The sequence below is a fragment of the Cryptomeria japonica genome, chromosome 11 (assembly GCF_030272615.1).
Source record: "Cryptomeria japonica chromosome 11, Sugi_1.0, whole genome shotgun sequence".
Taxonomy (NCBI): Eukaryota; Viridiplantae; Streptophyta; class Pinopsida; order Cupressales; family Cupressaceae; genus Cryptomeria; species Cryptomeria japonica.
The window spans coordinates 299,663,924-299,678,269 of record NC_081415.1 but is presented as its reverse complement, the minus strand read 5'-3'; the positions used below and the strand labels follow the sequence as shown (position 1 = coordinate 299,678,269).

The window sequence follows — 14,346 nt, the reverse complement described above, 5'->3', positions numbered from 1 at the left end:
GTTGAACGATTCCAGTTGACTACGCAAGGCAAGTCTGCAATCAACAAACTGCCAGTAGTATGGATATACGAATTCCACCATCAATCAAGCACATTTCTTCCACTCATCTAATAACATGAAATCAAATATGAGAAGTATAAAGACCATGCAAATTGTCGAATCGACCCATAAATTTCACCATTTCTTCAATGAAGTTACAAGTCTTTTACAACAACATCTTGGCAACAATCTTTGCCTTCTCTCTCTACTCTACTCTAATTGCTATTCTAATCACCTTCTAACTACTCTCTATTCACTAACTCTATTCTATTGCTTTCTATCTATTATAACTTAGTATTCTATTTCTTTCTATCTATTTACTGCCTCTAACTTACTTACTATCTATTGCTTCTAACTATATCCTTTTACAAAATGAAGAGCCGAGGCTTATATAGTGCCCACAATACAATTCGATGGCTAAGATCAATTTGAGATCAATGGCCAAGATTCAATAATGAAAACCCTAATTAGGGTTTGTTACAACCATTACATAACATTTAATGCTTGACCAATGAAATAATTGTATTGCTTGGACACATGTCCTCTCTGGAAAATTCAACCAATGGATACCTGGGGTAGGTACATTGAAGTTTGTGCTACCTTCTATGAGTTAGGTACATTGAATCTGGACATTGTTGAGGTGGACCAATCCGACTGGAGGAGTGATGACTAGGATGCCAACTCATCTGACACTTGTAGCTTGGTAGATATTCAATTTGATGTTGTTGAGAAGCTAGCTTTAATTAACTCATCTAGAACTATCTGCTTCTTCAACGAACCCTTGCTCTGACTTCTTGTGTCCTTGATGTGCAGGATGATTGATGTACCTCGCCTTGGAATGTTGGATTGGAAGAGGTCGCCCTTGTTGATGTTTGATCAAAGAAAGCCATCCTTGTCGATGCTAGACTAGAGGAGGTCGCCCTTGTCCTTGCTTGATCTTCTTGGAAGAGACCGTCCTTGATCTGGCTTGATTTTACAACTCCGAGATCTCCATTTGATGCCTACACAAGATATTAAAGTTAGTCTTTTGAGCATCAAACCTTAAAGTATGAAATTTAAGACCTTTCAAAGGTAAAACTTAAGATATTAATTTGAAAAAGTCATGATAAATCAAGAATTACACATTTTCAAATTAATAATGAATGGAAATTGGATTTTCAAGACTTAGATTTTACAAAATTGCAATGGGATCACAATAAGTCTTGAATAAGAACTTCAAAAATGATTCTTCATACCTCCTCTTTGATTGCTTAACTACAAAACCTTGGCAAAAGATGAAAGAAAACCGGATTTTGATGGACAAGCTTAGATTATAGTCCTCCCTTGGATAAAATGCACCTCCTTTAGCTTGGAAAAGAACTCCACCTTCCACTAGCTTCTTCAAGATCTGGAAATTCGCCTTCAAATGTCTTCAAAAAATCTGGAAATTATCCTCCAAACTAGCAAGAAATACGCCTCTCCAATGGCCTTCAATATGAATTTCGCCCACCTTAGTCTCCACACTTGGTAGAAATTCGCTCCACTCCAGCTAGATTTCGCACCTTCAATTAGCTCTCCAAACTCGCACTTGAAAGGATGATTGAATGATTTAAATTGTGAAAAAAAACACCTCCAATATATAGAGCGCTCACCTTCTACTTACCCATGAGGCCGACTTAGCAAATAAAAGGTGAAATAATAAATAAAACCTCAAAAGGAGTAGGCCGACTTGTCAAATAAAGGCAAAATAATGCCTTGTGCGCTCAACTTTTAATTTTTTATTTCACAAAAATTAATTTTAAATGCCTTTATAATAGAAATTCAATTTTTTGAGGCCCAAAATTAATTTATTAAATGCCAATTTAATTAATTTTTTCAAATATTCCAAAGTTAGCAATTTGGCATCTAATGCGATTTGGAGGATATTAACGCCCAAATATGGTAAAAAATAATGAATGCCATTAACTTCGCTTTGGTCCCTTGGAGAGGGACAGGAGCACTTTTTCATTTTTAGGCTAGGATTCTCAATTTTTTGAAGTCAAACCTTTGTTCACCATGCTTTAGAAGATCTTTCCCATCTCACACAACTTTGCCTTAGCATAATCTCGGAGGGAATTTGTTGTTTCATAAAAATCGCCCTGGTCCTTCAGTGAGGGACAGGAGCACTTTTGAGTCCTTGTGCAAATTCTTGATCACATTAATCTTCAAATTACCCTCAAGGCGTAGAACATCATTTTTCACTCCTTCTTGAGTCTTGGTAATAAAAATATCATTTCAAAATGTAAGGCAAATGGGCATATTTGGAAATTTCGCCCTGGTCCCTTGGAGAGGGACAGGAGCACTTTTGCCAGTTGTCGTCAAAATTTGCAACTCTCACATCTCAATTCCACTTCAAGGCATTTTAAACACTTTTTCAAACTTGCGCCTTGGCCTCAATTTGTCCAAAATTGGTGAGAAAGGCTAGATAACATGTTAAGCGCTCTGGTCCTTCAGTGAGGGACAGGAGCACTTTTTCAACTTCAAGCTTATCCGTCCTTTGCTAGCTTCCCAAATTATCTTCAATGGGCTAATCATGTCCTCTTCCATTCATTTCAATCACAAACTTGCCTTGTCTTTGCAAGAAATTTACACTTTCTTGGAAAATCGCTCTGGACCCTTGGAGAGGGATGGGAGCACTTTTTGGAAAATCGCTCTAGTCCCTTGGAGAGGGACGGGAGCACTTTTTCATATCTTGGTGTATTTCTTTGTCTTTTAAACCTTCAATTGCGTCCAAGGCATAAAACATCCTTCGTCCTTCCCATCCAAGTCAAGTTTTGCCCTAAAATATCAAACAAAGAGGAGAAACTTGAAAAAGTGCCATGGTCCTTCAGTGAAGGACAGGAGCACTTTTTGTCACTTGGGTTGATTTACTCCTTTGTAGACCACTTAAATTATATTCAATGGACAAAACATGCTTCCCTTGACCTCTTCAAATCGTAAAATCACTTTAATCTTGCAAAAATGTTGCAAATTTGAAATTCAAGCTCCGGTCCTTCAGTGAGGGACAGGAGCACTTTTTGTCTTCCAAGCCAAATTGTCTCACTTTTCATCTTGAAATTCCTTTGCTAGGGAAGATTTCATCTTACTTCATGCTATGAATAAGAGTTAATGTCCAAGAAAGGTCTAAAATTGTGCCTATAAAGAAAATCGCTCTGGTCCTTCAGTGAGGGACAGGAGCACTTTTGACCCTCTAGGCAAAAACTTCATCATTTCTTTGTTTTTAATCAAGTCTGGATGTTCTATCATGTTCATTTTGCCGTCCACCATGCCTTTGATGTTTCAATTTGACCAAACAAGGCCAGGAATGACTTAAATAAGCTTTTTCGCCCTGGACCCTTGGTGAGGGACAGGGGCGCTTCGCCTTGGTCCCTTCGAGAGGGACGGGAGCGCTTTTCGCTCTGGATCCTCAGTGAAGGACAAGAGCACTTTTTGACTTTTTGAACTCTCTATCAGGATAATTTTTATGGAATATAACATTTAAGTATAAGATTTCTTCTTTCTTATACTTTAAGTTATATTCCATATATACTTTCAGGATGTTTGAGAGTGGTTTCAGACCTCCAGGAGTTATATTGCAAAATCTAATTTTTGGAGGTTTTTCAGTTTCCAGACTTAGTCAAATTTCAGGATCAGGACATTCCAGACTTAGCCAAATTTCAAGATCAGGACATTCCAAACTTAGCCAAATTTCAGGATCAGGACTTCACTCAAGCCAAACTTGCTATCCATGTGATCCCCTTGGTGACACTCAAAATGCAAAAGCTAACTGACAAAACCCTAAAAAAACTAAAAACAAACCCTAAAAAGCAAAAAAAAGCAGGGGTCCCCATTTGCAATGGGGCGATGTGTGAAAACGTCACAACACAACCCTGCTTCAAAACAAACCCATACTCTCCCCTTTGGAAATATGTTAAAATGGTACAACAACTTCGAGGTGGTGGAGGTTATGTTTGAATTTGTGGCCATTGTAAAGCTAGATATTCGAGCTCATACAATCGAGTGAAAGGCCATTTGGGAAAGATCCTTGGACAAGGCATCAAATTTTGTCCAGCCCCAAATGATAAAAGCCTTCCAAATTAAGTAGTCTTGGCATATATTGAAGAGCAAGAAAAAGCAAACCAAGCACCAGGGTGTAAAACAAATCATCATTTTCTAAGGAAAGGATCATGAGGGATGAAGCCCTCTCCACTGCCTTCTTATTTTGAATCTACAAGGAGCCATCCATTTTTTGAAGAACAACTTTTGACCTCTACACAAAAGAGATCAAAGGGACCATTGGAAAAGGCATTTCAAAACAAGTCTAGAGAGATTGTCAATCAACACATAGCAAGATGTGTCTATGTGAATGGATTGGCATTCAATGTTGTCCACTCACCATATTGACAAAAAATGGTGAAATCAATTAATGTGACTCCAAATGGGTACAAGGGCCCAAGTTTTGAAAAGGTGAGTATCACCTTATTTAGTAAAGAGGTGAAATTCATAGAGGACTCCTTGAAGCACATAGGGATTCATCAATCTAAACAGGGGTGTCCATCAGCAATGTCCCCTAAAGGAGCAATGTTTTTGAGAGCAATGGATTGTGAAGGAGAGGTGAAGGATTGTGCATTTATTGCTAGCATTCTTTGTCAAGCCATTTAGAAAGTGGCAAGTGTTTTTTTTTCTAAATTTTTAATTTATCAATCTCAAGGGCTAGAATAAATTATTAGAAAACCTACGCAACAGACTGCATAATCAGATTCCATGTGTTTTTTATTAGGCTTTTGTGGTTGCATCTTGGGTTTAACAGTGGCATCCAGCTCTCACATTCACACCCTAAACTGTGAATTTCACAAAGCCCTTTATTGTATGACAAAGGAATTTTTACTCTCCCTAATATGTTTTTGTTTCTAAAAAGTTCTTCGTATTTACTCAGTTAAGCTCAGTTCTTCCCAGAACTTCATTGCATAATTCTTGCTTCATTAAGCATGTTGTAGAAGTATTATTTCCATGGTTAGGATGTTTTTAGGATGCTCTGTCACTGTTTCGTGTGTTATAGACATTTTGAAAACTTGTATATTATGTTTGAGGCATTTTTAGTAAACATCTATGTTCCTTCTATTTGATAGAATGCTGATTAAAGAATGATTCTTTGAGATTAATTAATGAATATACAGTAGTTTGTATTACTCATAATGATTCTTTAATTGTAATTTGATCTTTTTATTCATGATGTACCCTTTAATGTGAAACTAAGTTACCGGTTTGGGTTTGGGCATGCGAACCCGATTCATGGGTTCAAGCAAATTTTTTTTGCCCTTTGGGTTCGTGGGTCGGGTTCGTCCATACGTGTGTGTGTGTGTGTACAAAAATGTAAAGAAATATACAAAATTATAAAACTAAATACATTTAATAGTATGATACTTCATTATTGATCAATGCCAAATGATAGTTCAGAATTGAATTGGAAGATGGAACAGTGCAAAATGGCAGAAGAAAAACATTTAATAGTATGCTACTTCATCATTGATCAATGCATGAGGAAAACCCAACGATAGAAGGGGTGCTTTTAGGGACATTTTAGAGTTTTTGGATGCAAAAAAAGGTCAAAAATGTCTGTTTTTCTTATGTTTTGGTGCTCAGTGCCTTTGGATATGCACAAGTTCATACCTGGGTTCGTACCTGGCGAACCCAAATCCCTGGGTACATACCCAGGGTGAACCCAAACCCAAGCAAACCCGGTTCGGGTGCATGGACCAAAACAGGCGAATCCGGTAACTCAGATGTGAAAAAAACATTTGCATATGTGTTTATGACTAGATGAATCTCCTAGTTATATCTATTCCTTCAGTAATGAAAATGTATCATGTCTTAGATGTAATAATAATTATTTTTCATTATTAAATGCCTTTTACTTATATAGAGTAATTGAATTAACGTATTGAAGCTTGTTACCTTCCTTCATGATTATTTTGACATGCTGAAACTGTGTAATTAGTTATATGAACCTACAAAGATTATGAAAAGATGAGTTTAATTATCATTCAATCTAATTAATTCACCTTAGTAGGAACGTTCCTTATGAAATAAAATGAAACATTTATTCTTAGTTACCTTTTATTCATGCTCAGTTGTCCATAGCATTAGGCATCATACCTATAGCACAATCATATGATGCGACCCTATTTCCCCTATCTAGTTACCTTAGAGTTTGGTATGACTTGTGTCACTATCCGTATACGTATTATTGTGTTATATTTTTCAACGAGAATTAAGTCTTCTGGTTGTGTGTGTTACTGACACATCAAGATTTGTGACATCCTCACAAATCGAGATGATGACACCTATCTATTTGTGGGCATCAAAAATATATTCCATGTGTTTAGAGTGTTTGTGTGTAGTGTTATCATGCTTGATGACAAACTAGTGCGTCAGCATGCATTGCTTCACAATTAGGGTCGCAATTGTTAATGTGAAAAAGTTGTTTTACCTATTTTGTCGTTGCTAAAATTTGTGCATTACAAGTGCATATATCATTGATCGTATGCAGGATGAAATTCTCCAAATTTTGATGGGTTCTCAACTGAGTTCTATAGCGGACACATGGAGTAAGTGGCTATAGATTTGGTAGATTTGTATAAGGAAACTTGTGTAATGAAAACCTTGGGTAAAGATGTTGATAACAGATTGATCAAGTTCATCCCAAAGGCTTGAGGCAAGAATTAATTGAAGAATTAGAGGCTTATTATTATGCAAAACATGTCACCGAGGTATTGACTAATGAGTAAACAAGATCCTTCCTAATATCATCTTTGCAACTCAAACAATGTTTGTAGAGATTAATTGTATCCTTGAAAATTTAATTGCAATCTAGGAAGGTATACATTAACCTAAAAGTACAGGTCAAAGTGCATGCATGGTCCTACTGGGCACAGAGAAAATCTTATGACAAGGTTGAATGGTCTTACACTTTTGATTCTCAGAGTCAGAAATTTGGGGTTTAGGGAATTTTTTTGTAGGATGGTTTCAATACCATTTAATTATGATACTAATAAAATTGAGATAAATGGGGAGCTTAGCGAGTTCATCAAGTTGCAGAGATCTATTCGACAAGGGTGTTATTTAATGGAAAACAAGGATACTTATTACTTCCTGATTTCATACAATCTTGCATGTTTCCTGGTAGGAAATCAATTCAGAATCCCAAAGACTAAAAAGAAATTTCTTGGCTACTGCAGTGCTTAAGATATATCGTAAGTATTTGATCAGCAATTCAGCAATAGTCAGGTGATGAAGAGAGGTGGAATATACTACAATATGATTGCTTCTTGTCAGCATCAAATGAATTAGACAGAAGGTGGAGAAAGAAGATGGCAGAATTGATGAGTGTACTCAAAAGGGACCTCAAGTTCCTCTAGCTAGGTTTGATGTTTGGATATAAAACCAAGATAGAAATGTTATAATGCAAGTCCTTCAGGAGGTTAGCAATAGAATGCAACAAAGAGGTAGAGGTTGTGAGACAAGTACATTGAGTGATCTCTATATTTTAGGTTCAAGTGTAGTTGGGGATAAGTTTGCCATGTCAGACTATACTCTTCTTCAGATTCCTCTTTGACTGAGTATCTTATGCCCTCCAAAGGCTTTAGATGTGTGTTTCCGAACTTGGTGGAGAATGTTATACAACAGTGGGTGCCAAGGTTAATGGACCGTATGAAAGGCAAACTAGATGCCTTGGACAAACAAGAAGTGACCAGAAAAAGACAAGGCAGTGGAGTGGCAGAGGGACTCATTACTAACACTAAGGAAGCTAATGAGCCTGAGGATAAGGAACTTCTCGACTAGCTCCCAGAGTTTCTTCTCCAACTTCTTGATTTGCTTGTTGTTGTAGGTTATGATGTTCACACCCTCCTTTATACTATTCAACTGTATCATACAACATTGTAAGGACCGATACTTATTACACTGAGCTATTTGAACTTTGTTGATATTATTGGCGCAGTTTGATAGTAGGTTTATATTTTGATACTGTAGTTAGCTGTTGGTATGATGTATACTGCTGTAGCAGTCATTTTGTATTCTCTTTAAGTCTTTTTAGATATGAGTTTGTCCTTAGTGGACACATCTCTCATTTGTAACCTTTTACTCAATTTTAAAACAAAAACACCTTGATGGCTCCGTTTGATTTACCAATACTTGTATTTGATTGGATTATGTGTCCCTTGCCGATGCAACTTGCATATTAAATGTGTATCTTGCTGGTGTAAATTGTTGGGATTTGGGAGATATTCAGCTACAGAGAGTCCATGTAGGAAGAGTTTGTCTGCAATGTACATTGCAGTAGCTTGCAGTGAGTTTTCACATTTTGTTGTCTTACATGCAGTGATGTTGTGGCAGTAAGTCGTGGTACAACATACAAGGTTTGTTTGCATGCGGTGGTGCTATGACAGCAACTGCAAGTCATCTGGAAGAAGTACTCACAAACACTTCTAAAAATAATTTTGTTGGAAGTATGAACAATGATACCTGAGCACTTGCAAGAGAGTTGGATAATATTCTAGAAGATGGCATTAGATACCGCAAGTAGTCAGAAGCAGTTTGTGTTTCTGTGAGCTACCACAAGCAAAGAGCTGGTAGTGGTGGCTATACTAGAAACATATATGAATACTGAAAGTGTTCAGGATAAAACTATTGCTTCATAGTGTGGCAATGGCTATGTGTGTAAGGTGATTGTCCATGTGGAAACTTCATACTTGGTGATATGTGCTACAAGCTGATGTCATTTTGTGGTCTGTCTCTTGGTATTCCAGGTGTTGTCTGGATGATTAAATGGTTGGTATTCCCATGTGAACGTCTATACATATCACTTCATGTGAATGCATCAAGGTTAGAAGGTTAAATAGTTATACAAGTTGGCCGAATTGAACATTGCCTAGTGTGAACATTAAAGCGAATGCAGAAGAAAGATACTTAGATTAAGACTATAAAAGTCAAAAGACATTCTTGATTCTGAATAATGTAACTGTGAATGTCTTTTAGTGGTGGGATTTTCTCCCAAAGAGGTTTCCCACGTATATCTTTATGTCTTGTGTAATCTTGTGTATACATATTGTTCCATTACTTACATACATTAGATAGATTTTGCAAGTGTTGTTGATTGTTATCTAAATATATAATCGTAAGTTTTCTTCATCACATTCTATCAGTTATCTACAACTGGGGTCAAAATTCCCAGCATTTAATTCAGAGTGTAGGTTGTTGTGTGGGTGGTTACTACTTTGTTGGGAGTCCAAACCCTAGTGTGGGTGGTGGTAAACCTTATAGCAATTCATTTGATGTGATTCATGTATAACTGGACACAAAAGAAGACTTTGAAAGGATCTATAAGAGAGAAAAATAATATTAAATCTATGGCTAGCACATCAAGGTCTAAAATTGAGATATTCAATGGGTGAAACTCCAAACTATGGACATGGAAGATGGAGGACCATCCAGTGAAAAGAGCTCGATGGACTTTGGAGTCTTCTTCAACCAAACCCTCAAGTATGTCTAACAAACACTGGGTAGAATTGGATAAGAAAGCAAGAAGTACCATTTGGTTATATCTGGCAGATTTTCTGTTAATGAATGTGTCTAAGAAACAAACTGCAAATTCATTGTGGAAGAAGATAAGTATGTTATATCAATCTAAGAGTCAAGTTAATAAAATTGGTTTGAAAAAGAAGATATAATCTTTAAATAAATGAGGAAGGGAGATTCAGTAACTGATCACTTGAATATCTTTAGTATGATTTAAGTCCACTTGCATCAATAGGAGTCAAGATGGATGAAGAGGACAAGTGCATTGTATCGCTTTGTTCCTTACCGAATTCATGAGAAAACCTGATTATATCTATCTGCAATAATGTTATGTCACTAAAACTAGAAAATGTCATTGGCATTGTGTTAAGTGAGAAGATTAGGAAAAAGTCCATGGATAATAATTCTCACGATGCCCTAGTTGTTAGATAAAGGTCTAAGGAGAAGAAAGGTGAGAATAAGGACGGAGATAAGAAGTCTAAATGTGAGGGGACAAGTTTAAATCTTTGAATATGTCTAAAGTAAAATGCTAGAATTGTGAAAAGAAAGGTCGTATAAAAAGGGATTGCAAGTCCAAGAAGAAGGATGACCTTTCTGATAGGTCCTCTAACAATAATGATTCAGTAATGATGCACTTATCTCTGCTAATATTATTGGTGATGATTCCTGATTTATTGACTGAAGTGCTTCTTTTCATATGACACTGCATGCAGAGTGGTACTCCAAGTGCAATTAAGGACAAGTTTGTCTCAGTGATAACAACTCCTTGAAGACAGCTGATCAAGGAAAGGTGAAGGTTGCCTTCATGCATAGTAAAGTTCGAACACTCTCAGATGTTCTGTATATTCTAAGTTTGGCAGAGACATTATGTTTGTGTCAAAGATGGCTAACTAGGGAATACATGTCACAATTGATGGAAAAGGTTGCAGGTTGGCAAGAGGTAATTTGGTGCTTGCTAAGAGAGTGCAGCATGGTACTCTCTATAGGTTAGATGCATCAACATTATCTGGTTGTGTAATGTAATTGCATTCAAATCAAGGTTGTTGTGGCATCTTAAGTTGGGTCACCTGAGTGACAAAGGTCTAAAAACCTTGGTAAATAAAGATACAATAGATGGTATTGTTGATTGTTCAACCAATATTAACCTTTGCGAGCATTTTGTGCTGAGAAATCAAAATAGAATGTAGTTCAACTCTAGAAGCATTAGAGTAGAGGAGATTTTGGAGGTGATACACAATGATGTGTTTGGTCCTGTGGATATCCAGTCCATTAGTATGTCTCTATCCTATGCTTCATTCGTTAATGATTTTTCTAGATATTCTTGGGTGAATTCTCTTACGAATAAGTTTGAGGTATTTTTCAAGTTTAAGTAGATTAGAGCTCTTGTTAAGAATCAAACCGGTAAGAAACTAAGGGTACTTAGAACAGAAAATGGTGATGAGTGTTTCTCTAATGAGTTTGAAAGAATCTATAAGCATATTGGAATTGTAAAGCAAAGGCCAACACCATGTATACTGCAACAAAATAGAGTGGCTTAGAGGTTCAATAAAACCTTGCTAAATCAGGCTAAAAATTGTTGAATGGTGTTGGTCTAGGACAAGAATTGTGGACTGAGGCAATTAGTACCACATGCTACTTTAAGAACAGGACTCCTATCTCTACACTAGAAAAAAAGATACCATATGAAATGTGGACTGGTAGAAAACCAGTTGTGACGTATTTGTGAGTCTTTGGCTGTGAGGCATTTGTTCAAGTGCCAATGAAGAGCAGTCTAAGTTGGATTTCAAAGCTTAAAGGTGTATTTTCATTGGTTATGGTGAGAAGGTTAAAGGCTACAAGCTCTAAAATCCAAAATCTGTTTATATTCAAGGCACTTAGAGACTTGACCAAGGAAGAACAATTAAAGGAGAACAAGAGAGAAAAGGTGCATTTTGAAACAAAATTGGAGGAGTAGAATGCATATAAAGCTGAATAGCATAGCGGGCATAATAATTTGAGAGAAGAAGAGGCAAGCTCATCTGGTGCAAAGTCTAAAGAAGAACAAAGTGCATATGCAATAGGAAATTCTTCATTGATAGCTGTGAGACGATCTACAAGACAACAGAGATCACCTAACAAGTAGATTTTCATTATGTTTTTGCTCTTATTTGTACTAATAGTGAACCAAATTCTATGGAAGAGGCTCTCACATCCAAAAAGAAAAAGTCTTGGAAAACTCCACGGAGGAGATGATGGCATTGATGCAGTGTATGACTTGAAATTTGTTTGATCTACCTAAGGACAGGAACCCTTTTCTGTGTGGTATTTGGCTGTTTCAATTTATAATATCTAAATCAATTTTCATCAAATCATAGCATTCTCGTACGCAAGGCTTCATTGGGTCTACTTATATGTATCTTGTATCATAGGCACCAACGCCAGAGACACTCAAAACAATCAGCAGACCCTAAGTCATAGTTCACTCCTTTGACCTTTCATAAGTCTGATGTATAGCTCAATTCCAAAAGAGGACGCCCTCCTATAAGGATTTTACTAATCATAGAACTAATAGAATTTGCCATTAAATAAAGAAACATTGATACTTTCAATATTTCTCTTTTCTCTTAAAGTTATTGAACAGTTAACGACTTATAATTTTGAGAAAAGAGGCAGTTGCTACCCTAAGACACTTATTGAAAATGATACTCTTAAAGAGGTCAATAAGTATTAACAGCAAGAGACGAAAGGAGAGGATTTCAACTACCTTGCCATCTGACATTGACACCCAAATTCTAATACGTACAATAATTCCTTTTTTTAACTAGAGATGCATAGGGAATTCTGCTAAGGAATTGACATAACGTATCAACAGTTCCATTCAAACCCCACTTGTTGGAGCATAACGATCAAATTGGACCCAGTGATTCCAATTTCAATAAATCAAGCTGTAAGATTTAGAATCGATTAATGATTACCAATCAGAACAATAAAAATGGCATGCAAAAGAAGCCATGTGCATATGAGCTCTACATCAAATAGTTTAAGGAAAGATACAACATACATGCCATCACCAAAATCCTCATTGATAACCTCCTTGATGCTCTCTCCGAAATGCATGACAGCCTCATTCAATCTGCGCACAAACACAAACCCAAATAAGAAATGCAACCACACTTCCACCTAAATGCATTTTGTCTGTAAGCAATTACAGTAAATTCCCATATTTTATTCCCATTGAACTCCCTGTAATTAGGATATGATCAAACACAACATACAAGTGGATATCTTTAAGCTGTATGTCACCAAGTAGCTATTTTTTGCACCAAAATCTCAAAAACAAATTTCCCCAAAGGACAAATATACTATATTTATTAAAGAAAGATAAATTGATCATTATATCTCCACCCAAAAAGAATCTGAAATAGTAAATTATGCATTTTTATCAAACAATTTTCTAGAATGTGCATCCAAATTTTGCAATCTTGGTGGAATGGAGACCCCTTAATACTTGTACAGTTGTACTAAGCCAAAAAAAAAAAGCTAATTATTTCTCCACACTCCTGATACAAACAGGTTGGCAAAAAATCCAGCATGGTTATCCTATCAACTTAAAAAAAAACATATATGGAGCTTCCACAGTGGAGCCTTTGGTTCAAATCCACAGAAAACACGTGATGAAGTGCTGAAATGGATTAAATCTTGGCTGTGGCAGACCCAAACTGATGAGGCCGGATTAAATCACAGTTGAATATGACAGAACAGATACCCCTCTTTGTGACAAAGATGCTAAAGCTTACTCCACAACGCATACTCCAAATTAACAAATTAAAAATAAATTAAAAAGCAAAATCAATTCTAATATCAGTACTCCTACAATTACAATGGCGGCCATTTCTACAATCCTCGAGCAATTGAAATATATTACAGCAGCCATATCTTAAATTCAAATGAGAGAAAGAGGGCCAAAAATTTGTAGATAATTTAAGAAGGCGGATGTTATGCCATACCTGTAAATACACGGTTCCTGCAAGATATTGGGATTATATGAGCGCATAGGAGGGCGCATCATGGCTGCTATGTGATCATCCTTGAGGGAAGGCACAGCCTTGCGCAGAGACTCCACAGTGTTGGGCTTCAATTGGGCTTGGCGTCTGAACAGCTGCGCCACATAAACATTTGTAAGCCCTGTTTCCGCAGCTATATCAGAACAGGTCTTTCCACTGAGTTCTTTGATCGACTGCAAGGAAGCGACTACACCTTCTTTATTCTCCATAGAAACCGCTCACTAAGATTTCATAAAAATACTTCGTCCCAATATGTATATATATATATAAACCCGTGTACCCTTGGATTGTCTCGGGGATAAAGTGTTGTCCTTTTGGCTCTTCCCTTTCGTTTTATTTTTTATAAAGTACATGATTATTTTTTCTTATCGGAATAAGAAAACAGAAATTACACAATTAAAAAAAATTACGATTAATAGCCGTTAAACAGCAGCATCTACAAACTAACACCATTACATCAACAACAGCAACTTGATAACCATGAACGGAAATTAAAAAATCTTCTGAGTACTTCCATTAAAAAAAAAGGCTTTTTATGAAAATACACAGGCCCGACAAGAAGTCATGGTTGCTATCAAAATTCTACCGTTGCATCATGAAAGAGGAAGTAATGTCTACACCCTCAACAGCATAAAGCTTCTGCTCCAGAACCATTGCAGTAGCGCAATGGCCACCATAAGGATCATCCTCC

At 36.6% G+C, this 14,346-nt stretch overlaps 1 protein-coding gene across 1 annotated transcript in view; it reads right to left on the bottom strand.

Annotated features, from left to right (window-relative positions):
• Positions 1 to 13,935, bottom strand: part of LOC131072161 (cyanate hydratase) — a 62,053-nt gene extending 48,118 nt beyond the window's left edge. The window contains exons 1-2 of the mRNA XM_058008241.2: positions 13,599 to 13,935; positions 12,653 to 12,724 (exon numbers count right to left, since the gene is read on the bottom strand). Of these exons, the coding sequence (XP_057864224.1) occupies positions 12,653 to 12,724; positions 13,599 to 13,864 (338 nt within the window). The 5' untranslated portion in view covers positions 13,865 to 13,935. The remainder of the gene's footprint in view (positions 1 to 12,652; positions 12,725 to 13,598) is intronic.
• Positions 13,936 to 14,346: the final 411 nt, after the last annotated feature.